We start from the raw sequence: 27,342 nt of genomic DNA, 5'->3' as shown, positions 1-27,342 counted from the left end.
CTCTGCCTGCCTGCCCCACCCTGTGTATTTTTTTAACCTAAATAACAAAATAATAAATTGTCAAAAAATTTTAAAAAACACCTCATGATTCCAAAGAACAAATCTGAAACTATGTAACCATGACCCACTTAGCCTTCAACGCATTTCCTCAAAGATTATCTATATATATAACTAAAGGCCCTGTGCACGAATTCATGCACCAATAGGGTCCCTTGGCCTGGCCTGCAGGATCGAGCTGAAACTAGCTCTCTGACATCCCCCAAGGGGTCCTGGATTGCAAGAGGGCGCAGGCCAGGCTGAGGGACCCCACCATTGCACAATTGGGGCCGGGGAGGGACATAGGAGGTTGGCCAGCCAGGGAGGGACGGCGTGAGGGCTCCAGGGAGTGTCCAGCCATTTTGTTCAGTCCCAATCAGTTGGACCTCGGCAGAAAGCTAACCTACTGGTTGGAGTGTCTGCCCCCTGGTGGTAAGTGCATGTCACAGCAAGTGGTTGAGCAGCCTTAGCATATCAATAGAATATTATGCTTTGATTGGTTGAACAGCTGACTGGACAACTTAGCTATTAGGCTTTTATTATATACGATATCCTAATATGCAAATAGACTGAATGGTGGAACAACCGAACAACCAGTCGCTATCACGTGCACTGACCACCAGGGGGCGTGTGTGGAACATGGCGGGCATTGGCTGCGGTGGGATGGTGGAGCAGGTGAGCGGGGGCACTAGACCAAGGCTGGGTGCCAGTTGCTGTCATTGGGGCGAGCCTTTGGTAGTTACTGAAAATTCTTTGCCCCCGAGCACCGGGGTCCCACTGGGTGCTCACACCTGCTGCCAGTGCCGGCCCTGCTCACACCCACTCCCAGCACCGGAGCTGCTGCTCGCTCCTGCTGCCGGTCCCGATCGTCCCTCAGGGCTTCTCCACCTCCCCTTCTGCACCTCCCCCTGATCCTGAGGGGCAATCAGGGCCGGCAGCTACCTCTCGCACACACTACCAGCACCAGAGCCACTGCTCACACCCACTGCTGGTGCCGGCCCTGCTCGCTCAGAGGGTGCAAGCGGCTGCTGCTGGCCTCGATTGCCCCTGAGGGCTTCTCCACCTCCCCCTGCTCCTGAGGGGCAATTGGGGCACAGCCAGCTCGCACCCACTGATGGCGCAGGCCCCAATCACTCTGCACTGTCAGCAGGTGCAAGAAGGCCCGGCGCCGTCAGTGCATGGGAGCGGCAGTAGTGGGAGTGGGGCTGCCAGCAGATGGGACCTGGGGCTGTGGCGGGAGGGGACAGGTGAGAGCGCAGAGGATGGGCCAAGACCCACCCCTGTGCCCAAAGCAGCCTCGCAGCCCACAGTTTCTTTCAAGGTGCATAAATTCATGCACTGGCCCCCTGGTATATTATATACTCTTAAAAATGTGTGTATCCTTCAGAAAAAAAAAGGATGCATACACATGTATACAGTCTCTCTTTCTCTTAGTGTACTATAGCATTATCTCAAAAAAAAGTAGATATTTTAATTAAAACTACTATATTGCTAAAAAAAATGCTAACCATCACCTGAGTTCTTTCAGCAAGTCAAAACCTTTTTGCTGATGAAGGGACTTTTCTCCAATTTGTAAAAAATGCAATATGTGAAGAACAATAAAAGGAGATATGCCTACGTTATATACACTATTCTACATCTAGCTTTTTCTTTTAATGTGGAGAGTTTTCCAGAGGCAAGAGCCTCTATTTTCTTAGAATAGAAACTAACCTTTTCAATAGGCAAAACAGGAGGAGGACAATCAGTAATAAGAACAGGGGAAAGATACACATAGCTTGTCTGTCTTACAAATATACTTTTCACCCTACTCTACTTCATTGTTTTTAATTGCCATGCAGTGGTCTATTACAAAAGTTTTCATAATTTTATTTAACTTTTTCTACACCAATGGACATTTAATATTTGTAACTATTTATTTTAGCCAAACTAACGACATGCTGGGAAGCAAGATCTCAGATGCTCCCTTGGCTATTCTTAATTTTCCCCAGAAGAACTCAAACATCAGTTTGTCAATGTATTGAATGTATATTAAGAAAGAGGGGAGGCACTGATAAATATTAATAGCTACAGAGGCACTTAAGATTTGTTTAGTCCAAATCTCCATTTACAGAAGAGGAATACAGATACAGCTAAGTTAAGTAAATGGGCCAGGCCCGAAGAGCTACTTAGAATTACCATGAGTCTCCTGAATCTTAATACCAGGTTCTATCTATGGTTGGAAACGAGTCAAAGATGGTATCTCAAGGCAACAATCAGAGATAGAGAACCAAAGTTCTTCTGGTCTGGCTTCTTTTATTCTCTTCCAATGCCCCTCATCATCAAAAGGTAGAAGAAAACATTGCGCCTAAGCAGCCTAGTTCAGAGTCAGAAGCCTTGAGTGTAGAAAAGGTAAGGCAAAAGGGATACTTCTAACAGAAACCAAAGTACAGACATATCCATGATAACAATCATGCAACATAATTTCATTTTTGTTTAGTGTTTGAAACACTAGAATTTAAGAAAATGAATATTGCTATTTTTACAGTAATATGCTTTTTGCCTAAAAGGGGAAACATTTAAAAAGACATGATCATGACCAGGTCCCATCTCTTTTACCTTTTAGGCCTAGCTCTGGATTAGAAAAACTGCTGAAATATACATAGGCTTATAGTCTTTTAGTAACTATGTCTCTCAGAATTAAACATGATTTTTCTATAAGTTCTTTAGGGATTCTTTTACCTGAATGCTGCTTTCTTCATCTTCCCGGGGTGATTGGGCTGGCATGACTTCTACATCTGAATTATCAGATGAGGTATTACGTTTTCTCTTCTTACCCACCACAGGAGTGATGGTGCTAAAATGGAAAAAACAAAATAATTTTCAATGAGGGCAAGGAAAATTTAGGAGTAAGAAAATATAATTAATCTAAACCATTACAGATAAAGCTTCCAGACAGACAGAAGGATCTAGATCTTTATTTAGTCTGTGGGGTGTCTGGAAAAGATTTTGGGGTTTCTAAACCACTGGCTGACCTCTATACCAGATTTGTCAAATCCTTACTACCACTGTATTTACAAATATCTGAGGCAAAGTAGCATAACAGAGCAGAATGAATACTAGACTAAGAATTGTAAGGCCTTATTTTAGTTCCAGTTCTGTCACTAGCTGAGCATGTTTCCTCTTTTGTAAGCATTGATGATACCTGGTCTGATAGTTGTTGAGGATCAACTAAAATAATAGACATGAAATTTGTTTTTTAAAAGCTAAAATATCATATACAAATATAAAGCATTATTATGATTTCACCATAAATGCTGAAAAATCCTAGGGAATAGAAGCTGAGGAGAAAGGAATAAAGCCAGAAGACATGAAAGAGAGAACACTAGGTGTGACAAGAATGCATGGCAAGCATGGTGCTGTCAACACTGCTTAAGACTATCAGCAACTGCCTTCTCTAGTTCACAGATGAGATGAAGAACAGGACAGCTGTCTTCAGCAGCTCTTTTCCTAATGTGGGGGGTAGGGGGATAGTGAGGAATTCTTCACACTACAGTGATACCAAATCAGGACGAATATATAAAAACATAGTCACAGCTTTTAAATGTAACCCCAAACACAAGGATCTTTTCCTGTGCCTTAGTGATTCTTTCAAAATATGCAAATTTCTGTTTAACAAATCATGTAAGCATTATGACAGAAAAGGCCTTATTATCTTCTCTGACAGACACCAGCAGACAGATCACTTTGAACTATGTTGCTGCTAAATACAAGTATTTCCTCAGCATTAATGTAAAAATGAGTGCACTGTCCTCAAATGTCCCGAGTACCAAAGGGTAGTACTTACTTCAGCTTACTCTTGCCCTTGGTTTTGGAGGTACCAGATGTTTTGCTCTTCTTTGGCTTTTCTTCCTTGAGCCTCTCCCCACTGCTCTTTTTCCTGCGTTTCTTTTCACCTTCTTCCTCAGGCCGAACACTGGGCAACTCATCCTCATTCAGGACTCGAGGTATGTTCTGCTCACCTCGAGCCCGGGCCCTAGCAATGGCCTCTGCTACAATCCGATTTGCTTTCTCTTGTTTCTTCTGGTGCTCCAGCCTGCGGTTTTCCTCCATTCCTGTCTTGCCCCCCATATGAGGAGCAGAGCTTGCTGGTGAGGACAGAGCTGCCACTTCACTGGCACTCAGGACTTTAACTACAGAAAGTCCAGAAGAGGCCCCTTGGGAAGAGCTAGCCTATAGAAATGAAAACACTGAAATGTTAACATGCTTGTAGCTAAATAAAACAGTTCTGAAGCAGGTGGGCCAGAAACTTTAGTTCTCTAATTCCTCAAGAATCAGGTTCAGACCCAAATCCCAGTAAATCTGGACACTTAAAAAAAAATTTTTTTTGTGTGTGTGGGAAGAGGGTAATAAAAAACAACAACCAGAATTGTGCCAAGTTAGCCCTGTCTGGCATGATTCAGTGGTTAGAGTGTCAGCCTCGGCACTGAAGGGTCATGGGGGTTTGTTTCTTAGTCAAGGGAAGTATCTGGGTTGCAGGTTCGATTCCTGGCCTCATCCCTGGCCCCAGGTGTGTTCCTTTCAGGTCAGGTCCAGGTCAGGGCACATGCAGGAGGCAACCAATCAATGTGTCTCTCTCACACCAATGTTTCTCTCTCTTCTCTCCTCCATCACTCCTTTCCACTCTCTCTAAAAATCAATGGAAAAAATATCATCTGGTGAAGATTAATAAAAAATAAAAATAAAAAAACTGTGTCAAATTAAACTTCAATATCCTTTAGCCATGCTCCTAATGTCAATACCAATCTCCATTACTCTAGAAAATGTTCACACAATATAGCCAATTCTGGTCTCTGGACTTAAAGTAAAAAAACTCAAATTCTACTCTTAGCCTACCTTTTATCTCCCTGGGGGGTGGGAGGAGTGATAATCACTTGGCCTCATTAAGACTATTTCTTTATCTTTCAAATGAAGCTATTTAAAACCATCTTTATTTCACAAAAGTAGGAAAAGATTGTAAATGAAACACTTCAAAGACAAATATGAGATAAATCACCCCTTATCCCAAAGCCAACAATAACCCTCAAATCTTTCCATAATATAATTAAAACAAGGTTTTCATGGGTGAAAGAAATAAAATTCTACATCTCAGTTCAGAGGTATGAATCTAGACTGGCCCCCACCCTCACCAAGGAGTGGTTGCTGAGGGTACTAGCAAGAGACTGAGGTCTATTTTCCTCCCTAACCATGTAAGTCTCACCTGTGGCTGAAGTACCACCTTGAGTGGTACTGAAAGTCTTTGTCCTGGGCTCTGTCCCGGTCCCATTATCTGAGCCTGCTGCACAGAGGAGAGCGTTACCGGCTGGGATGAGGGTGGCTGCTGGGGCTGCGGCTGTGATGATGGAGGCTGTGGTACGATCTGGATTTTCTGCTGTGGCTGCTGCACCTGCAGCTGGATAGTTACTACTTTGGCGGGCTGCCCCTGGGCATTCTTGGCTTGAGTCAGGGCTGCTAGTTGGTTGCCCTGTAACACTATCTTCCCTGGTAGACTCCCTAGCACGACATGCCGATGTCCTTGGGGACCTCCAGACTGTGGCTGCTGGAGGACCAGGGTGATGCGTTTCGATTCACCCTAGAGTGAAGAAAGGAAATTGCAAAAAGTACATTAAAGAATAATATACACCTAAATATTTACAGCAGTTTTCCTCATCCTAAAAACGTAAAAACTGAGAGGTAGAACACAGTATAATTCATTTTGTTCATCTTATCTGTCTTGACAGAATCTTTTCTGTAGCACAGGTAACAAGCCTATTTTTTAAAAACCCCTGATAGGAGGGTTATCTTCCAAGGTAGTCACTCCACTTTCTGGAACTCTCTTAGAACAGAAGTCTATATTGAACTGAAATCCACCTTCTTATAGTTTCTTTCTACAGGTCCTACTTATCTTAATACTACTGCCCTCCCCCCTAAACTCTTTGGCCCTTTTTTCAGAGGCAAGAGCCTCTATTTTCTTAGAATAGAAACTAGCCTTTTCAATAGGCAAAGCAGGAGGAGGACAATCAGTAATAAGAACAGGGGAAAGATACACATAGCTTGTCTGTCTTACAAATATACTTTTCCCCCAAAATGATTCTTTGTTCCCATAGGATCCTATATTCCTCATAAAACTTTCTATCATACATTATTGTGAATTCTTGTCTAGCCATTTGTCTGGCCTGGCAGACCATGAGCTCTGTTAAGTAGAGGGACTGTAGCTGTCCTGTTCAGTATCAGCTAGGTAGTGTAAATAGGTAGTAAGGGTTCAAAAAAATGTTAACACTAACTGCTTCTACCCGATAAGCAGTAAGTACGTGGATGTTAACACTAACTGATAAAAAGCAAAGATGGGCCCTGACCGGTTTGGCTCAGTGGATAGAGCGTCGGCCTGCGAACTCAAGGGTCCCAGGATCGATTCCAGTCAAGGGCATGTACCTTGGTTGCAGGTACATGCCCAGTAAGGGGTGTGCAGGAGGCAGCTGATCAATGTTTCTCTCTCATGGATGTTTCTAACTCTCTATCCCTCTCCCTTCCTCTCTGTAAAAAAAAAATTAATAAAATATATTTTTTTAAAAAGCAAAGATGAAATTTATCCAGGATTTCCTAGAGCTCTGTGTGCTCTCTCTCACACAGTTGCTGGGCCCTCTACTAAACCAAAATTCACCTCCCCCTTTCACTCAAGTCACCTGAGTAGGTGTAGAGGTCAGTGTAACTGCAGGCTTCAGTGGGGGCCCTGTGGCCCCAGGGTTTCCAGCAGGAGCTGAACCCTTAACTGGCTGTAGGACCAGCTGCTTTACTGGTCGGCTGGGCTGGACAATGCGCTGAACAGTAGCCTGGTTCCCAGGGACCTTGGCGGCCAACACTGTATTACCAGAGACAATGGAAACACCTGGTCGAAGGGGAGTGCCGGTTAGCACTTTGGTAAAAGTGACTTTTCCACCATTGGCTGTGCCAGCCACTAGGGGCTGAGCTGTGCTGGTGATACCTTGGGCCTGAATTTGTGCCACATGGGCACCAGTGACTGAGGAGCTCGGTGGGGCTTTAAGGATAACAATCTTAGGGGCTGACTGAGGTGGTTGCCCTCCAGGACTACTAGAGGACACAGCTGTGGCAGAGACACCCATGAAAGGATTCCCTTGGCTCAGGATCTCCTGGTTCTTGGAGACCTGCAAAAGTCCTGCTGTTGGCGCTGGTGTCTGTAAGACAGGTTGGGCTGGCTGCTCCTGGCTGATGGGCTGAGTGGTATAATCATGCAAGGTTAAAGATTCTGGAGCTGGAGCTGTTGATTCCTTGGGAAGTTCTGTGGGGGCTGTTTCCTCTGGTGGGGGGACCAGGTCACTTGCTGATGGATTCCCCACATCACCACCTCCACCATCCTGGTTCATTTGATCCAAGGAGTCCAGAGAGCTTGGTAGTCCAAGGGCTTCCTCAATGGGGTCTTGTGTGACCTGGTTGAAGCTGTCATCAGTCAGAGAGTCCAGGCCAAATAAATTTGGGTCATCAAACAGATCCATGATGGGGTCTGCCATCTTGGGAAAGCAATGGAGGGTACTTCCCCCAAGATATAGGGAGGGAAGGGGAGGGGGGGTATTGGCTCTCCCCTCCCCTCCCCTATTAAGAAAAAAATGTACACAATGGAAGACTACTCTTCAGGTAAAGAGGCAAGAAACAAGTGCATGTCAGATTGTCCTGACCTTCATGGAGCAAGATGGCTAGGTCTTCAGAGGAAGATGGTAGAACTCCTGTTGTGGGAAGACAAATGAAAAATAAGCAAAGTAGGTAACCCCAGGAAAAATGTCTCCTTCTTAGGTACCATCCTTAATATCAAATCACATCAAAATAATAAGAGGGAAATATGGGTAATCTGAGGCAGAGATAAAGAAGAAAACACCCACATTTCTGCTTCAAAACTAAAACAAAAAAAAATAAAAAAATAAACTCAACCCCCTTTTTGGACTCTACACTTCGACGCTACTGTCTGTCAAGATCATTCAGGTGTCTTTGTCCATTTCTTTTTACAATTATCATTCTTAGGTAAAGATCAGAAAATTTAATAGTCATTCACCTTCTACTTAGGTTTCTTAAGTTGACAGGCCTTAATGATATACTAGCAGCATTTCAGAGACTGCAGATAGAGGTTTTTGAATATATTGTATTTTATAAATTTCCCTTGTATTTTAGATACTTTTACTTACTACTGGCAAAAATAATACCTTTAACCAAGCTCATAGTACAATCTTGCTAATATGCTTATAGTATAATTTTACCCAGGAAGTTTTGTAAAGTTTATTCTAATTAACATATTAATTAACCTATACACAGTATTTCTGTTATGAATCCCCTCCCCCCTTTCTCATATTTAAGATAAAATACTTGGAACACCCCTAACCTCTCTCCCAGCTGAAATCTTTCCCACCCTCAAGGTCTTCTCCATAAGGTGAGCCCCTTTATCAACAGAGCAATTTGTGATGACCTGGTCCCTCACCTTTAAATACCACAGCACTGTTTACACCTTATTGAAAGTATTTATATCTAATATTATACTAAAATGTTTATATCCTCTGAAGGCCCAAATGATTCCCTTGTGCAAATTATAAAACACTGCCTGCTCCTGAAGATGCTTGTCTGCCATCTGCTGGAAAAACTGTCATATTATCATTTTTGATAATGAATATGTACAATGTACACCCTGCACAATCCTGCATGGTGGCCTAGCTCCTCCTTCGCAGAGACAAAAAAGTTCCTGATAATGGGGACCATGTCTTATTTATCTCTGGATCCCTAAAGAACCAGCAGGATATCATATATACAGTAAATACTCAAAAATATTTAATGAATTAATATATTAGCTTGCTGTATCTGGTATGAACCATTCAGGCCTTACAGACACTAAATGGTATTCCCTAATTTTAAGATGAGACAGTAGAAAGCTTTCCATCTTGAAAAACTGTTCTACAAATAACTGAAAATATGTTTACTAAGCCCACATCTGGGGCTTCAAGTTCATGAGAATGCTGGAAAAAGCAAAAACTAAGAAAAGAGATAAGTACATCAGCAATAACTAAACTATATAAAAAGTAGTATCTGTTCTTTGTCATATGATGTCAATATTTGACAATCTTGGAAAGCCTTGATTGATAAGACCATTTCTCCTAAGTTTTAGAGGCAGTAGAGAGGAAATCTGTCAGTGATACAGTAGACTTTACCGAAGAAGGCTTTTCCACACAACCCCAAAACTTTTCCTCTTCCTTAACACATTCCAGTTATCCTTACAAAACAATATAGTAATATGGGTAAATATATCCTGGACACAGATAAAAAGAACAGACTCATCAGTAACTGGTACATCAGTCAAAATTACGAAGTATACATGGCATCTCCACCAATGTTAAACAAAATCTACCTTGCTTCAGCAATTATGTACTCTCATATCTCACCCAGAATCCCTATCATTTCCCATCCCTGACTAACATATTCCACCAGCATATTCCAGCCTCTCCTAATGCCTGCCCCAAACTTACTCAAAATGGTGATCACATCTGGCCAGTGTGGTTCAATGGTTGACCACAGATCCATGAACCAAGAGGTCCCCGGCTTGATTCCCAGTCAGGGCACATGCCTGGATTGCAGGCTCAATCCCCAGTGGGGGAGGAGGGCATGAGAGGTTATGCAGGAGGCAGCCAATCAATGTATCTCTCGCGTGGATGTTTTTATCTATCTCCCTCTCCCTTCCTCTCTCTCTCTAAAAAAATCAATAAAAATATTTGTTTAAATGGTGATCAGAAAAGTGACTGTTTCTTGATTTAATGAAAATCTACTCTTATCATTTTATAAACTTCCTCAACACTATTATCAACTTTTTTCTAGCTATGCCCTTACTTTGCTACCTATTATCTTTCATCTCCTATTTACTATCAGAGAAGTTACACTAAATAAGAGATGCCATATAAAAACTACAATGAAAGTTTCCACTAATTAGTTTATGCTGGTAATAGTTTATAACTTGCCTTTTCTTTCATGAGGTATTTTGTCCTTTCCACGACTTCTTGCTAAGTCTCTACAGGTCAATGCACTTACCATTTATCTTCCTTCCCAGTTTTTAGGTCAAATTTCTGCTTCTCTTGGTTCAGTCTGGGCCCAATAATTTAAAAAACTCCATCACTGACTTAAAGACACACCACCAAGTTTCACTGCTTCTCAGTCCCATCCCATCAATTCACTTCTACTAATCTAATTCATCCTGAACATGTGTTGTTGTGTTTTTTTAAATATATTTTTATTGATTTCAGAGAGGAAGGGAGAGAGAGTGGGAGAAAGAGAGAGAGAGAGAGAGAGAGAAACATCAATGATGAGAGAGAATCATTGATTGGCTGCCTCCTGCACACCCCCTACTGGGGATTGAGCCTGCAACCCAGGCATGTGCCCTTGACTGGACTCAAACCTGGGACCCTTCAGTTTGCAGGCCAATGCTATATCCACTAAGCAAAACCAGCCAGGGCTCTTGTACATGTTTTTAATCCTCACCCGAGGATATTTTTCCACTGATTTTTAGAGAGAGTGGAAGAGAAAGGGAAAGAGAGAAATATTGATGTAAGAGAAACACGATTGGTTGCCTCCTACACGAGCCCCAACCAGGGCCTGGGCCAGGGAGGAGCCTGCAACTGAGGTACATGCCCTTGACTGGAATCGAGCCCGGGACCCTTCGGTCCACAGGCCCACGCTCTATCCACTGAGCCAAACTGGTTAGGGCTTGTACATGTTTTTAAATCCTAGCCTCCTGCTCCTTTTCTAACTCCCACCTTTAAGATGTCCTTTCCCCTCAAAAGATTAAACATCTCCCAGCACATCTATTCCTACTTGTGGATCATCCTGGCTGTATCCAGAGCTGGCCTATCCTACAAAGCTCATCTATCCCATGGTTCAAACCTGGGAGTAAAAATAGGTGTTAAGCACAGAAATATATGAAGCATTTAGATGCCCCAAGTAAAGCAAGTACCTAGATAAGGAAGTCATACCTGCTCAAAACACATATACACATGTATATGCTCCAAAGGAAAGACAGAATTTAATGGTTACAATTCATCACTTTCACTAATTCCAAACTAATGACAGAAACCTTGAGGAATGAGTTGGGGAAAAGTGCAACAAACTAGTCAGTTAAGGTTAAAATCCAAGACCATCACCTATATTCTCCAAATAACAAGGCAGTTAACACTAAGAAATGTTTTATATAATAGTCCGGCATCTCACCTCCTCCTCCTCCTTTTTTTTTTTTTTTAAATATATTTTTATTGATTTCAGAGAGGGAGAGGGAGAGATAGAAACATCAATGAGAGAGACTCATCGATCAGCTGCCTCCTGCACGCCCCCTACTGGGGATCAAGCCCACAACTGGGGCATGTGCCCTTGACAGCATTAGAACCCAGGACCCTTCAGTCTGCAGGCTGATGCTCTATCCACTGAGCCAAACCAGCTAGGATTCACCTCCTTCTTAAAGGGCTAACTACGCTTTTCCTTCAATGTAATTCTAAACTTGTTCTTCTGCAGTTTTATCACCTTTAATATAGTTCTTCTTGAGGTGTTCTTTTTTCTTTTTAGAGTTCTAACTCTCCTTTTCTTATTTTACAGGTCTTCTTACCCTTGCCCATTTCAATTGTCCAATCATAAAGGACTTTAATTCTACTCTACTCTTCCATCTCAATCTCCCCATACTTTACAATAAAGCAGTGACTCTCAACTGGGCGATGGAAGGTACAGTAGTTTGAAAATGTGTATTCAATGTCCTAATTTTATACTTAGCAAATGGAAAGAGAAAACACACCTGTGTTTAGGTTATTTATATTCAGTAAAACAGGACAAAATTTTCTTGGCTAGTAAGGATGTATAAAAGATGGGGGTCGGGGAGTGCTGGAGCAGAGAAAAAAGAAGCATCCCTGCTCAGGGGTTATCGACACCTGTAGTGGGGTAAGATTTCTTATGGTCTCTCAAAAGGGAGTTTATCATAGTTATTGCTTATGATGGATGAGAAACACTGCAACAGTTGTCTAACAGATAACATCCATTCTGTTTACAGATTTCTCTGTACTGACCATCCTCTTGGAGATAATGAATGTATGCCATATTGACAAATGCTGACTTCTTCTTTTTTTCTTTTTTGGTAATAAGTACTTTTACAAAGTACCACTGATGCCCATTTAACCTCTAACTGCTCAAACATTCAGAAAATAAACTATTTTATTTCAAAGTATAAATCTTGTTATTGGAAACTGTATCCTTTGAAGAGGATCAGCTGCAGACAGATATAAACACATGTTACTGAAACACAGGATGCTCAGAAGCAGCTTAATTTGAAATGAGAAATCCCTTGAAAATAAAATAATCAGAAGGCCTAAAATGAAAATCACCAGTATAATTTTAAAAGAGAAGGCTTTAAAAACTGTACCATGAAGACATTTGTGAGACCCAAAGGGTCTCAAATCTTATAAAGAAATGGGAAACAAACACCGAAGGTGAATTTAATCACAGTTTAGGGTCAGCAAGGGATCTACAGCAAAGGATGGAAGGGTACAGGCCATAAGAACTGGAGCTTTTAACTTGGAGTCACTCAGATTTCCTCAAGAAGACTGAGATCCTAGGCCATTTCCTCTATCTTCGCTATTCTCATTGCTAAATGTGACTACCCTGTTTTCGTTTTCCGAATTACTAAGGAAAAAGCACTCACACCTCAATCAGATATTTGGGGGCAAAGGTGTACACTGTAAAGTGAGCCCTCCTGAATAAACAAGAAAAGCAAAATAGACAACTATGAAAGCTAAAAGAATGTACGTATGTCCAGGGGGTAAAGGAGAAACTACAGAAATCATATACTCATATGAAAGGAGGGAAGGGGCAAGGTAAGGAAGTCAGGGGTTTATGAACAGGGAAACGCGACTGGGGGTGGGGGTGGCGGGGACCCGGGTAGATTACCTGCTCATACTGCCGGGGTTGGTGCCAGTAAGGCCCATACAGCAGAAGCGGGAGATTTCTGGCAACTGGAGCCCCCAAAATGGAGATGAGGTACATGCACTTGAAGGAGGGAGCTAGCGGGGTGCCCTCCAGAGTGGGGATGGCCAAGACGGGAAGATGCGGGGTGTACTGTATCCTTTGAAGAGGATCAGCTGCAGACAGATATAAACACATGTTACTGAAACACAAGATGCTCAGAAGCAGCTTAATTTGAAATGAGAAATCCCTTGAAAATAAAATAATCAGAAGGCCTAAAATGAAAATCACCAGTATAATTTTAAAAGAGAAGGCTTTAAAAACTGTACCATGAAGACATTTGTGAGACCCAAAGGGTCTCAAATCTTATAAAGAAATGGGAAACAAACACCGAAGGTGAATTTAATCACAGTTTAGGGTCAGCAAGGGATCTACAGCAAAGGATGGAAGGGTACAGGCCATAAGAACTGGAGCTTTTAACTTGGAGTCACTCAGATTTCCTCAAGAAGACTGAGATCCTAGGCCATTTCCTCTATCTTCGCTATTCTCATTGCTAAATGTGACTACCCTGTTTTCGTTTTCCGAATTACTAAGGAAAAAGCACTCACACCTCAATCAGATATTTGGGGGCAAAGGTGTACACTGTAAAGTGAGCCCTCCTGAATAAACAAGAAAAGCAAAATAGACAACTATGAAAGCTAAAAGAATGTACGTATGTCCAGGGGGTAAAGGAGAAACTACAGAAATCATATACTCATATGAAAGGAGGGAAGGGGCAAGGTAAGGAAGTCAGGGGTTTATGAACAGGGAAACGCGACTGGGGGTGGGGGTGGCGGGGACCCGGGTAGATTACCTGCTCATACTGCCGGGGTTGGTGCCAGTAAGGCCCATACAGCAGAAGCGGGAGATTTCTGGCAACTGGAGCCCCCAAAATGGAGATGAGGTACATGCACTTGAAGGAGGGAGCTAGCGGGGTGCCCTCCAGAGTGGGGATGGCCAAGACGGGAAGATGCGGGGTGTGGGGGGGCGGCGGAAGGGGGATGTGGATGCCCGGGTGGGAGCAATGTTAGGGCGGAAGCTACAGGCTGGAAGGCCCGACAAGCCCAGATGGAGAAAAGGAGCTGTGCCTCACCCTCGTGTAGGAATAGAGGTGCCTTTACCTGCAGCGGCGTGGGGGGCCGGTTCGCCCCTCTCGCTGTCTCTCCAGCACCAGTTCCCCCTCCTCCTGCGCAACCTACCCTCATGCTCCAGCCCGCCCCGCGTCCTCATTGGCTAAAATGGACTGCCACTCACAGAGAAGCAAAGACGCAAAACAGCGTAAAGGGTGGGATTTGGGAGAGTTTCCCCTCCCCCGCCACCGCGGGTTAGGTTGAGAGCGCACGGAGAGGCCTATCCGGTTTCTAGGGCCCAGGCGAAGCCTGCAGCTTGCTTGGAAAAAAAGGGGCCTGGCCAGAGGAACTGTCTCATGCTGCGGGAAACTAGTCCTAGGGATTAAATTCCCTGCCACCAACACTGTGTTCTGTACACCAAACAGCTTGAACTCAGGAGGGAGGGTTCCACTCCAGGCAAACTCTGCCTCCTGAACTCCCTGCCTTCTAGCAGCCCTGTCAACTCTTGGGCTGTAGTGACTATACCTTATCCCCATTCCCATTAAGAGGCCAAATCTTCTCTCCATCATGGGAGCGAGGCAGTCCAGTGCTGGGATATGGAGGCCTTTTACTCTTAAAGGATAAAGCACTCTTTCTGCCACAACTCCCAATGCTGGTTTGCATTCCTGACACTCGAACCCTGGGCAGCAGTACCTCTTTCCAGGAGCCCTCCGACAATTCCAGCCCCTCCCCTCCAAAACAGCCCCTCAGCTCACCACAAGACCTGGTCTCCTGCCCCCATCTCATTTTGCTAAAACTCAACTGCTCTGGCGTACTGGCCAGTGTCCACTTTGCTATGCCACTCGAGATCACTCTAATCCCCAGTGAGACTAGTCGACTCCAGAGTGATGGTATGCAAGCTTAAATCCCCCAAAGTAAACTGTTATTAAAAAGAGTTGCTGATGATCTGACCACATTTCCTCTGAAATGTAACCATTGAAATTCTACTTTCTGTACTCTAGGACACATACGAGGAAGCAGGTTAACTTGGCTGTAGAGCTCCTATTTTTAAACATTCTAGCATTACTGCTATTGCTAGGAACACCCAATTACCACTTCTGTAAACAGCAATACTGTTGTTTTCCCATTCACTCAGGCTCAAAACCTCATCTTTATTTCATTTCTTTGCCTTATCAAAATCTTATTTATCCTCTAAGATGTACATCAAATGCCTCTTCATTTTCTTTACATTTGAGTATATGATATACCAAGTAATGTGGTAGTATTAGAGAACCAAAGATAAATAGATATGACCTCTACCTTCAATATATAGGAGTATATTTGAGTATAAATGTGGGGAGAGGGTAAAGAGGAGGGAATTATGACAGTAGTGACAAATGTAAACAATTATAATACAAGGTGATATGTGCAATGAAATAAGCAGGGGGCTATTACAGAAACAGATGAAAGAGACTTAACTTAGTACTTTCTTAATGAAGAGTTAACTAGGGAAGGTAAGTGGGCTACAAAGAGGTATTCAGGCAGCAGGGACAGTAAAGAGGAAAACAAAACAAAGCACAGCAATGAGAAACAACATGAGGCACGTAGTGGAAACTCTAAATAGTTCTGTAGTTCAGTCTTGCCAAAGTGTAAATCACAAAAAAACAAATTAGAGGGAGATGAGATGGAAAGGATAGGTAAGGGCCAGACCCTGCAAGGAGGACCTTGAATACGATGCTAAAGCATTTTTAAAAAATTTTGTTAATCCTCGCCGAAACCGGTTTGGCTCAGTGGATAGAGCGTCGGCCTGCGGACTGAAGGGTCCCAGGTTCGATTCCAGTCAAGGGCATGTACTTGGGTTGTGGGCACATCCCCAGTAGGAGATGTGCAGGAGGCAGCTGATCGATGTTTCTAACTCTCTATCTCTCTCCCTTCCTCTCTGTAAAAAATCAATAAAATATATTTTAAAAAAATTTTTTTGTTAATCCTTACCCCAGGATATTTTTTTCATTGATTTTTAGAGAACGGAAGGGGGAGAGACAGAGAAACATCAATATGACAGACACATCGATTGGTTGCCTCCTGCATGTGCCCTGACCTGAGCTGGGGATGGAGCCTGCAACCGAGATATGTGCCCTTGACCAGAATCAAACCTGAGACTCTTCAGTCCGTGGGCTAATGCTCTAACCACTGAGCAACCGGCTAAGGCTAAAGCCTTTTCTTATAGGTGGATGAGGAACCACTGAAACAGGGAATGACATGGCCAGAATTGCATTTTGGTTAGCTAGCTCTGGCTGTTAGAGAACAGATTTGGGGGATGAGGGTAAAGAGTTCACAGAAGCAGTTAGGAGGCTACTATGGTAGTCTAGAAAAGAGTTGTATAGTGCTATTTGCTGATTTTTCTTTCTGCCCAACAACCAAAAGCCCCCTTCCTACATTGGGGTAATAGCTCAGATGAGAGTCTTCAATGGAAAGCTGGATATTAACTTCCACTACAGAGCCAGGGAGCAGGGGGATGCAGGAGGATGCTGGAGGCAGAGGTCCCACCTTCACTTCCCGGCAGAGACAAAGTACACACATGACCTACACCAGTGATGGCGAACCTTTTGAGCTCGGCGTGTCAGCATTTTGAAAAACCCTAACTTAACTCTGGTGCCGTGTCACATATAGAAATTTTTTGATATTTGCAACCATAGTAAAACAAAGACTTATATTTTTGATATTTATTTTATATATTTAAATGCCATTTAACAAAGAAAAATCAACCAAAAAAATGAGTTCGCGTGTCACCTCTGACACACGTGTCATAGGTTCGCCATCACTGACCTAGACTAATTTAACTGGACAGTCCTTAGGGCAGTGGTTCTCAACCTTCCTAATGCCGCGACCCTTTAATACAGTTCCTCATGTTTTGGTGACCCCCCAACCATAAAATTATTTTCGTTGCTACTTCATAACTGTAATTTTGCTACTGTTATGAATCGTAATGTAAATATCTGATATGCAGGATGTATTTTCATTGTTACAAATTGAACATAATTAAAGCATAGTGATTAATCACAAAAACAACATGTAATTATATATGTGTTTTCCGATGGTCTTAGGCGACCCCTGTGAAAGGGTTGTTCGACCCCCAAAGGGGTCGAGACCCACAGGTTGGGAACCGCTGCCTTAGGGGAACTTTGACTTTGAAGAGGTAATGCAAAGACCCAAAACAAGCAGTTAGATAACATTCAGCAGTGGCAGACAGCAGAGTATTACTGCATCATCTTAAACAGACTGTTCCGTGGTGTGACCTTGGCTATATTTTCCACATCTCTCACTTCCCTTGGTTTTAGATCTTTTTAAACCAGATTCTCTAGCATTTCCATTGATTTCGTAAGCCATACAATATCCTTCCCACAAATTCCCTTTCTTCTTAAGTTAGCCAACATGATTTTTGTTGTTTGCAAACAAGATGAGTAGAGCCTAAATCATAGCAATGTGGTGGTTTAGAAGGTAATGATGAGAAGGAAGGGAAAGAGCTGATTAATGCTTATGAGATTAAAAAAAATGGTAGAACCTGGAGCTTAGAGGCAAAGATGAGTTCAACTACGTTGAGTTTGTGGCCTATAGTATGTTGAGTAGTGATATTCAACAGGAGGTTGGATGTATAAATCTAGCAGTTGGCTTGGTGATAGATGTAGAGTTACCAGTATCTAAATAGCAGTTTCAAGAGTGAGGATTACACAGGGAGTGTGAAGAGCAAAGCAAGAATATAAAAAACTGCACCAATACTGTTGGGGAGACAATAGAGAATATTGGGGTCTGTGAAGAATTGGAGAACCATGTCCATTCCAGAGAGTGGCTGCTATTTAGCTCTAGTTAAGTGTTGCCATATGTACATCCAACGTTGAGAGAGAACTTCAGATTTTTCTCAAGCCAGAAATAGTTTATGTAAATCTTCTAAGTTTTAAATGTACACTGCATAAATAAATAAAAGAGATAACTAATTTTTAAAAATATGTTTTTACTGATTTTAGAGAGGAAGGGAGAAAGAGAGAGAGTTAGAAATATCAATGAGGCGGAATCATTGATCAGCTGCCTCCTACACCCCCCCAACCCCCCAGTAGCCTCCTTACTGGGGATGGAGCCTGCAACCCGGGCACGTGCCCTGACCAAGATCGAACCAGTGACCTCCTGGTTCATAGGTCGATGCTCAACCACTGAGTCACACCAGCCAGGCATTTTTTAAAAGTGTTTAAAACTGTATAGAGGCTAAACAAAATGCTTAGCTGGAAACCCAATTAATGAGCTTTTTGGTGAGAAAAGCGAAGGAGGAACTCAGGAAAACAACAGGATTTAAGAATCAGAATAAGTTATACCTACCAAGCAGGTAAAGAAGGAAAAGCTAGAGAAGCAGAGTGGGCAATGTCACAGAAGCAAAGAGAGTAGAGTATTACAGGGGAGAAAGAGGGACCGATTACATTGAACAAGCAAAAATGTCCAATAATAAATGTCCATTGGATTTAATAATTGAAAATCTTCTTGATCCCTACTTTTCATTGTCAAGCCAAAAGTAATCAGTCCGATACGAACTTACACAGCATATTAAGTACTTTTTAAAAATAATTATCTTCTATTTTGTATTTCATTTATATTTGTACATGGAGGTATAATGAGCTTTCAAGTCAGAGGGATGAGGGTTCAAATCTTTGTCCCACAAAGTAAATTAACCTTTTTGAGTCTAGTTCATTTCTCTCTACAAAGAGGGATCAAGGCACAGGACCAGTAATGAGGATTAATAAAATACCTAGCACAATATTTGGCATATACCACTATGTCCTAGGAGGTACTCAACAAACATTGTTGGATAGACAGTTGGGAAAAAATTTTGTTTCTGCCAGTGTTCTCCACCTAATCAGTTTTAGTGGGATCATCACCCAATTAATGGCCTCTAAAATAATTAATTTCAGCAAGTTAATTCCTATGAGCTTGAATGTGCACTCCAGCTCTCTTCCTCTATATTAAATCTAATTTAAGGCAAATGGGTATAACTACACTTTAGATTCTAGAGTCTGAAGACCATGTTCAACTAACTGGCTTTGTTCAGTCTAAACCTATGATCAAGATGTTCTAAATCACTAGTATCCAACTTTGAGTGGTGAGAGACCTAAGTTAAGACTCTCAGGGATCCAAAGAAGGGCCATAAAGATTTCAGAAAAATTAGTCACACCCTGAAACACTTTTCTTAATTGACTTCCAATATACCACACTTTTCTGGTTTTCCTCCTACCTCTAGCTAGTTCTCCTTTGCTATTCTCCTCTACCAGCCTTTAACTGTTGAAGTTCACCAAGCTTTGGTCTTAGAACCCTTTTATTTATCATTCTATACTTCCTTTTCAGGAATATCTAATTCACATGCATGGCCTCAATTATTACTCACTTTTTCCTACCAAATTACCTATATGCTTATAACTTACTTACTCAATAGCTCTTCTTGGTAGTTTCTCCATTCTCCTTGGTTGATCCACTTGCCCAACTCTCCCCATAAGAGGCTTATTGACTTTAAGGAGACTGATTCCTTGGTCATCCCTCTAGTTTCCTCCATCCCCACTGCCATGCATGCACACACAAAGATGATCACCAACCTCCAGTATCTCCTATTCAGTCATAGCTGCGGAGACCAGAAACCCTCTTCCTTACCAAATACATCCAATATTCGTAAATCCTACTATTACCTCCTAAATATCCCTCCAATCCACCCACTTCTGTCTCTACTGCCATTCTGGATCAATTTATTCTCCTCACTTCCCTGAACTAGTGCAACTGCCTTCTAACTGGTTCCCCTCCATTGTGCCTGTTTAATTTTTATTTATCCTTCAAAGCTTATTTAAACATCATCATTTCAAAAAAAGCTTTCCCTGACCTTCAAGACAAAAAGCCAAATTTATGCAGTATACGTTACATGACAGGCACTCTTCTAAACAATGCAAATACAGAACCCATTTCATTTTCTTAAGCCTAAAATAACTATCTTTATTTTATAGATGAGAAAACTGAGGCACAGAATGATAATTTTCCCAACATCCACAGCTAGCAAAAGCAGTGCCAGATTCAAATTCAGGCAGTGTGGCTTCAGAAGTCACAATTTTGCCCTAGCCGATTTGGCTCAGTGGATAGAGCATCGGCCTGCAGACTGAAGGGTCTCAGGTTTGATTTCGGCCAAGGGCACATGCCTGGGTTGCGGGCTCGAACATGCCTGGGTTGGGGGCGTGCAGGAGGTAGCTGATCAATGATTCTCATCATTGATGTTTCTATCTCTCTAGCCCTCTCCTTTCCTTTTTTAAAAAAAGAAGTCACAATCTTAACCACCCGACTACATTATGCTGTAGGTTACATGCCCTGTTATAAATTGTCTTGTAACATCCACGACTTTTTTGTAGTACAGACTGAACTGATTATAGTATAATTAATAGCTTGATGCCCTCCCCCATATTAGAAAAAGTTCCACAAGGTCAAGGACTGTGTGTGACTTTTCATTACAATATTCCCTTTGCCTATTGGGTGGTAATGGACATTCAATATACATTTGTTGAAGGAATGCATGTTCAACTTCCAGCCAAAGGTTTGTGGGAGTGAGAGGTAATAGGGAGGTTTCTGGCAAAAGCAAGGGCTTCTCTCAGAATGCAGAGATAGTAACAAATTAATGAGCAGTGGCACATTTTCCTACCAGAAGCATTCAGAAGAGGCATCATAAAATCATAAGCATCTTCACTTTTTAGGACCTGCAGCGGACACAGCTTTTACATATAGCAAAAGGGGCTACAGGCAATACCCATAAAAACACTGTTTTCTATAGTGCGACAGTATTGAGGGTAATGAAATTTTAGTCATCTTCTTTAGGCTTGGGACCATAAAGACTCAGTGGTGGCCAATTTAAAGCTGTGGCAAGCAGCAACTAGATGACACTATACCCATATGACTCGAAAATAGGGCATGGATTCATTTTTAAGTCAGCCTCATTATGTGTTGTGTGTTTTTTTCCAGTAAAACCTCCGAGTTTTGCTCTCTCTGAAACAGAAAATAAGAGCCTAATCTTTAGGTCCTTTGGTGAAGTTAGACTGGATCTTTCTCTTCACTGGCACATGGTCACCAAGGTGAAAGTAACATTCTGGATTACAGATGAGGAATATATAACTGGGTCAATACGTCCACCTTGTATAATGCCACTTTTGGTTATTCAGCACAGTAACAATATATATGTAATTTAGGTAACAGAATCCTGGTCCTCTTTATGCCCCCCACACACAACACACACACCGCTCTTACATGCTCTACTTTTACTGAGGCAATATACATACATTTGTTCAGCCTAACAGAAAAATATAAATATTTACTTTATTTATGAGGGATTGTTTTCACTGCAACATTTGTGTTAAAAAGGTGTGTGTGGCAGGGGGAGGAGAAACATTATAAAGCGCTGTTATCACACTTGTGCCTCTAGGCACAAAAAATGACCCCAGTGACAAGTGACTAATGAAAACTTAGTGTGCTACTTGGACGTGCATTGGCTAAAAATATGGAGTTATTTGCAAGACTGACCAAGTGATTTCCCCCTGTGGAGCTTAAAGTATTTCACATACTCTTATCTTCAAAATAACCAACTTAAATAAAAGAAATAAACTATTATTTTTTTGCCTTTTAACAGACATGTTAAAAAAGAAATGTTACATTCTCAAGGTTCTACAACTGCTAAAGGTACAGCTTTAACAGGCTACCAGATGCCTACTTGTCTCATGTTGTGGTCAAATAGAGTTGTCCCACAGGGGTCAGCACTGAACCTTTCAATGGGGGAGGCTAGATAGTGAATGGGGCTTTGAGGTCCAACAGACTAAAGTCCTACTCCTAGTTAAGTTACCTAACTTCACTCTCTTATTCTTTTCTCCTCTGTAGAATGAAGCTAACATCACATACATTTCAGGATTATTCTGAAGATTAAAAGATAATGTACAGCCTGACCAGTGTGGCTCAGTGGTTGAGCGTCGACCCATGCACCAAGAGGTCGCTGATTCAATTCCTGGTTGAGACACAAGCCTGGGTTGTGGGTTTGTCCCCGGTGGGGGCGTGCAGGAGGCAGCCAATCGATGTTTCTCTCTCTCTCTTCCTTCCTTCCTCTCTTTGTAAATATCAATAAAAACATATCTAAAAAGAAAAAGATAATGTACAATGTTTGGCACATAGTAGGAAAGTAAAAAGAAGTTTATTATTCCCTGTCCAATAATTTAAAAGAGTACCACCAAAGATTTCTCTCAAAGCAAAATTACTCCTTTGAGACTTGGCTGAGCTGATCTACTGAGCATAACGGTGGAATACGGAAATAGATGTAAAAGTTTCACAATTACAATAGCAGGACTGCTGGGCAGGATGAAAAGACTCTGCTGAGAAAGCAGTAAAACCCTTTAACCTCAAGCCCATGGAAAAGACTTCAACCAGCACTGGTGTCTAGGGCAACATCCAGGTAATTCAATTAATCATTTTTCATCTTTGTAGGAATGGTGCCAGTGTCTCCTACTGCTCCATTTACTTCACAATGCCTGCTCATGGAGCTTACAGTTCTCCGACTAACCACGCTGTCCCTTGGTAGTTCATATGCCCGGATCCAGCTGCCTCAACTTCTGACTCCCATGATCTTTAGGAGAGGAGTAAATGTGAGTGATCGCTCCCTATATATAAGACCTTACGAAAAAGATTGCTCCAACAGGAGACATACCTGAAAAATAAGCAAAAGCACTACATTTTACAGGAGAATTGATGTGTTACTAATGTGCTCCACTCCACAGACAAGAGGTAAAAAAAAGAGAATGACTGAGCACTTATTAGAAGCAATGAAGAAACCACCGAGTAAAAGTTCAGTATCCATGCAACTTGGCAGCCTCTATTAAAAAATCCAAAGTTTTTCCCATTCTGTTTAGGCAGATGTATATCTGATAAAATCATGTTCTGTTACAAAATCCTGCTATGGCCCTGGCCAGTGCTCAGTGGTTAGAGCACTGGCCACAGGCCCAAAGGGTCGTGGTTTCAATTCCTGGTCAAAGGCATGCACCTCGGTTGCAAGTTTGATCCTGGACCTGGTCAGGGAATATGGGAGGCAACCAATCAACGTGTCTCACAACGATGTTTTCTCTCTCTCCCTCCTCCTTTCCTTCCGTCCACTCTCTCTAAAAATCAATGGAAAAAATATCCTCAGGTGAGGATTTAAAAAAAAAATCCTGCTATGATTTGGACTTTAAAAAGGCAGCCCAACTACTGAAATCACCATTTCCTCAAGAACTTAATGAAAAAGAAAATGCCATATCATTAATGGGACAATGTACAAATTATTCCATGTCCCAAAGGAATAATTCCCAAAGATGTAGTGGACCCCAAAGTATGTAGTGAAAGAAAAAAAATGAAAGTATATAGTGGGGGCCCAGCCAGTGTGGTTCAATGGTTGAGCATCGACCTATAAAACGGGAGGTCACAGTTTGATTCCAGGTCGGGGCATATGCCCAGCTTGCAGGATTGATCTCCAGTGTGGGGAGTGCAGGAGGCAGCCTATCAATTATTCTCTCATTTGATCTTGCTATCTCTCTCTCCCTCTCCCTTCCTCTCTGAAATCAATAAAAATATATTTAAAAAGAAGAAGAAGAAGAAAGTACATAGTGGGGAAAAAGAAAACACAAAAGCTTTGGATATCCCAAGGATTTCTATAATGACAATGAAAGACAATTGGAGAAATCTGAAAGATTTTACAGGGCTTGAAAACCTTTCTCTCAGGTGAAATTAAGAATTAAGTTAATATACTTCCTTTCTCAGAGAAGTACTGACATTGCTTTAGAAAAATTACAGACTCTCAAAACCAAAAAGTCTTATTATAAAATTAGTAATTACTGGAGTATTGGGGCATTACCAAAAGAATTAGAACTATCACATTTAATGTGCTCACATATAGGGGAGAAAAGAAGCACGGTCCTATTATTGCCTAGTAATCTGAGTAGCATGTCATTTAATTGCCTTTTTAAAATGAAGTAAAGTCTGAAAATGCCAAATAAAATGAAGCCATACACAATAAATTTCTCTGGAAATGTACAGAGGAAAGGGATGTTTCATTCTTTCAATGACAAACCCAATATTTTCTTAATAATTATGCTTAAGAGTAAGTTTCTTGTTAAAATCCTTGATTTGTCTTTGAATTTTTTTGGCATTTTTATTTGAACAGGAGCCTGATGTTCTGGGAAGTCTTCACAAACACACTAATAAGAATATATTTAGATAGTCTGAAACTGAAGAGGCTAGAGCATTGTCGAGGTTCCCTACACTGTTTAGAATACATTCCTGGATCCATCCCTGTTGAAGGTGAATGTAAAGCAATTATCCATGCCAGTCTAGTTTCTGTTTAAGCCTGCTGGACTTTATGATTATCATGTAACATGCATTAGTGGGTAGAAATTAAGTGTTTTATTTTTAAAAGTCTCCTGCTGCAATCTGAAGGCAAGAATTAAGATATTTTTAAATTGATCATTTTGCTTCATTAAACAACCAAGAACCTGGTGAAGGACAGAAAATAATGGATAAGTGAAAGGTCAAAAAAAAATTACAGGTACTTATAGAAGAGCGTAATGAGAAATTTGTAGTTTAAATTTAAAACATCCAGTAACTACAAAAAAATGGACTTATTTTGCAATACAAATACAATGAAAATCTTAAAGGCAGTATGAAAGAGTTAGAACACACACAAAAAGAGCTAAATTACAACTTCATACATGTACACACATAAGACAAAACTGAGAGGATAAAAGAGGGAAAAATCATTCAGGATAAAATTTAGAATGTAATAAGTGCTTAAAAAAACTTTCAGGCAACGGTAAACAGTTTCATATAGAAATACGACTATTCCTTGGGTACTAGAAATCATTCAGTGTTTCTCTACATTCCTTAAAAGGCCTCAGCAAGACAGAAGCAAAAAGGTGCAATGTCAGTGAGTAAAAAAACATGAACTGAACAAAATCATAACGGAGGATGGAAGGAAGACCACTAACTTTGTAAAGAAAAGAATAAAAAATTTATTAAAGAGGGGCTCTATAAAGTTAAACTGAATAAAATACGAAATGACTGCCTGTGAGAGAATCAAATGTTAAAGGTAAGATAGTAAACACAGCACTAGGTTGGCCCGGTAGTGTAAGGGTAGTTCATGCAAAGGCCTGCAGATTAGGGACTTGCTCAAATGCAAGCCCAGAAGAGGACTGACTTCTAGGGGTGAGGGTGAGAGGTCCACAAAAATATTTGTCTCTGTTTATCCCGGAGCTATTTAGGCTCAACGTAAGCTCAGAAGCTAGCTTAACTCTTGCAGGGCTGTGGACACAGTATCTCTAAAGCATTTGGCATCTCTCTGAATGTTCTGAAAATGTTACAGTATTTCAGCAGATGGGAATATCAAATCTCATTCTTTCAGTAAGCAAGCACCGTTCTTGGCACCCACCAGTTACTCTTAAGTGGTAGTTTTGCTTAGAAAGAGCTCACCGTTTTTAAAAGATGTGTGCAATGGTGTGTGTTTGTTTTTTAAGACAGAGCCCCCTCACCATCCTACCTTACCTATCAGAAACTCGACCCTTCACGTAAAATGTCAAATTTTTCATTTTACAACCAAAACTCTGCAGTGGTGGTGATGATAATGCCAGGACTCTTCCACTCCAGCACCCAGCGATGCTGCAGACAAGGCTGTCCTAGGAAATACAAGATCTCTGTCTCCTGGTGATTCACAGCCAGCTCAGCAGATTTGTATCATTTTCTATCCACGTCTAAGTGGATTTTGTCAACTTGGGTACTGACAAAATCAAAAGGCCAGATGCAGAAGACAGATCAAACAACATGGGGAAAGTGTGAATTGTGCAAGTACCCGCTCACTGCTTCATCAGATGCCTTATCAACACCCATCACTTCTTCGATACTTCAGTTTTAAACCTCCCACCCGAGCCTGTCCCCCCCCCCCCACACACACACACACACGCGCCTACCCTGTCTTTGGCCAGTGTACTTCATCCTGCCTTGCACACCCACTGGTATGCCACTCTTGCAACTCAGGCCTTCTTAAACGAAAAATGTTTTCCTTCTCATAACTCTTGTTAAGGGGGCAGGATTAATTCCAAAATACTTGGAATGGGAAGCCTCTCACATTCTGGCCCGAAAGAGGCTGACAATCTGTCCCGAAATCTATTTGGTGACCAACTCCAAAGAAATTCTGCCGCGGAAGACAGGATCTCATTCACTAAAGGAGGGCCGTCTTCACATCGCAGACTCAGCATCTAGTACCGAAGGCGCCCCACGCCAGATGGGCATGGGGCTGATGGCAGGACGACCCCGGCGGAGAACCCCTGGCAGGCAGCATCGACAGGCTCAGGACGGCGGGGGAGTAAGTCAAGGATCTGGGGCCGCGGGGTGCGGGGTGGCAGGAGGCAGGAGTCACCCACTCTGCAGCTCCTCTGGCTGGTGCTTGGGACGTTCTTTAAAAGAAAAGGACCTGGAATACTCGGTCTGTGGCTTGCGGCTCGCCGTGCTCAGCCGCTGGAAAGAGTGGTTCACTGAACGTCTGCCCCCCCATGTCCCTACACCGGGCACCTCCTCTTCGAGGGCCTTCCTCACGCCAGGACCGCCCCGGACAGGGCAGGCGGGCGCTGCTGCATTTGCCCAGCCGCTGCCATGGCAGGGAAGTTTCCTGCGACACCAGCGGCAGGTAAATAAAGAAGCTGCCCTCGCCCCGCGGTAGGGGGAGGGGGCTGCCGCCCGAGGAGAGTTTACATAATGCCACGGAAACCTCGTCCGCGCTGCAGACCTGTCAATGGCGGGGCCAGGCTGGGGCTCCCCTCCGCCCCCACGCCCGCCCCCGCCTCCAACCACTCTCCCAACGCCTGCTCTTCTCCCCCGAAGACCCACAGAAATTACACGCAATAACGTCTAACAACCTGCACACGCTTACCCCATGCGTTCCTACCCACTTTTACTGTTAAAACGCAAGAGCACAAGCCAAAAACAAAAAACAAAAAAACACAAACCCTAATCTCCCACTTCTGAGTCCAAAGTATGGAGTAAAACCAAACGGAGCCGGGGAGGTCTCCCTCCTCCGAAGGGGCAAGGAGAACAAGGAGCTGCCGTGAAGTCTGCACCACGCCCAGGAACGCAACGACAAGCGCCCAAACTCCACGGCGGC

General features: G+C 42.4%; 1 protein-coding gene across 9 annotated transcripts in view; it reads right to left on the bottom strand.

The window, feature by feature from the left end:
- CHD8 (chromodomain helicase DNA binding protein 8) overlaps window positions 1–27,342 on the bottom strand; it is a 65,750-nt gene that overhangs the window by 38,072 nt on the left and 336 nt on the right. For 4 of the 9 annotated variants that reach the window (XM_005856531.2, XM_005856537.2, XM_005856535.2 and 1 more), the window contains exons 2-5: window positions 6,735–7,790; window positions 5,273–5,644; window positions 3,860–4,245; window positions 2,755–2,869 (exon numbers count right to left, since the gene is read on the bottom strand). In XM_005856531.2, the coding sequence (XP_005856593.1) occupies window positions 2,755–2,869; window positions 3,860–4,245; window positions 5,273–5,644; window positions 6,735–7,577 (1,716 nt within the window). In that variant the 5' untranslated portion in view covers window positions 7,578–7,790. Of the gene's footprint in view, window positions 1–2,754; window positions 2,870–3,859; window positions 4,246–5,272; window positions 5,645–6,734; window positions 7,791–14,189; window positions 14,242–27,187; window positions 27,208–27,342 lie in introns of those variants that run through there. The other 5 variants (XM_014537040.1, XM_014537037.1, XM_014537048.1 and 2 more) reach the window with 5 other exon arrangements.

Source organism: Myotis brandtii, unplaced genomic scaffold, assembly GCF_000412655.1.
Source record: "Myotis brandtii unplaced genomic scaffold, ASM41265v1 scaffold1031, whole genome shotgun sequence".
Classification (NCBI taxonomy): Eukaryota; Metazoa; Chordata; class Mammalia; order Chiroptera; family Vespertilionidae; genus Myotis; species Myotis brandtii.
Note: the sequence above shows the minus strand (reverse complement) of the source record. Positions and strands in the feature narration are given on the sequence as shown.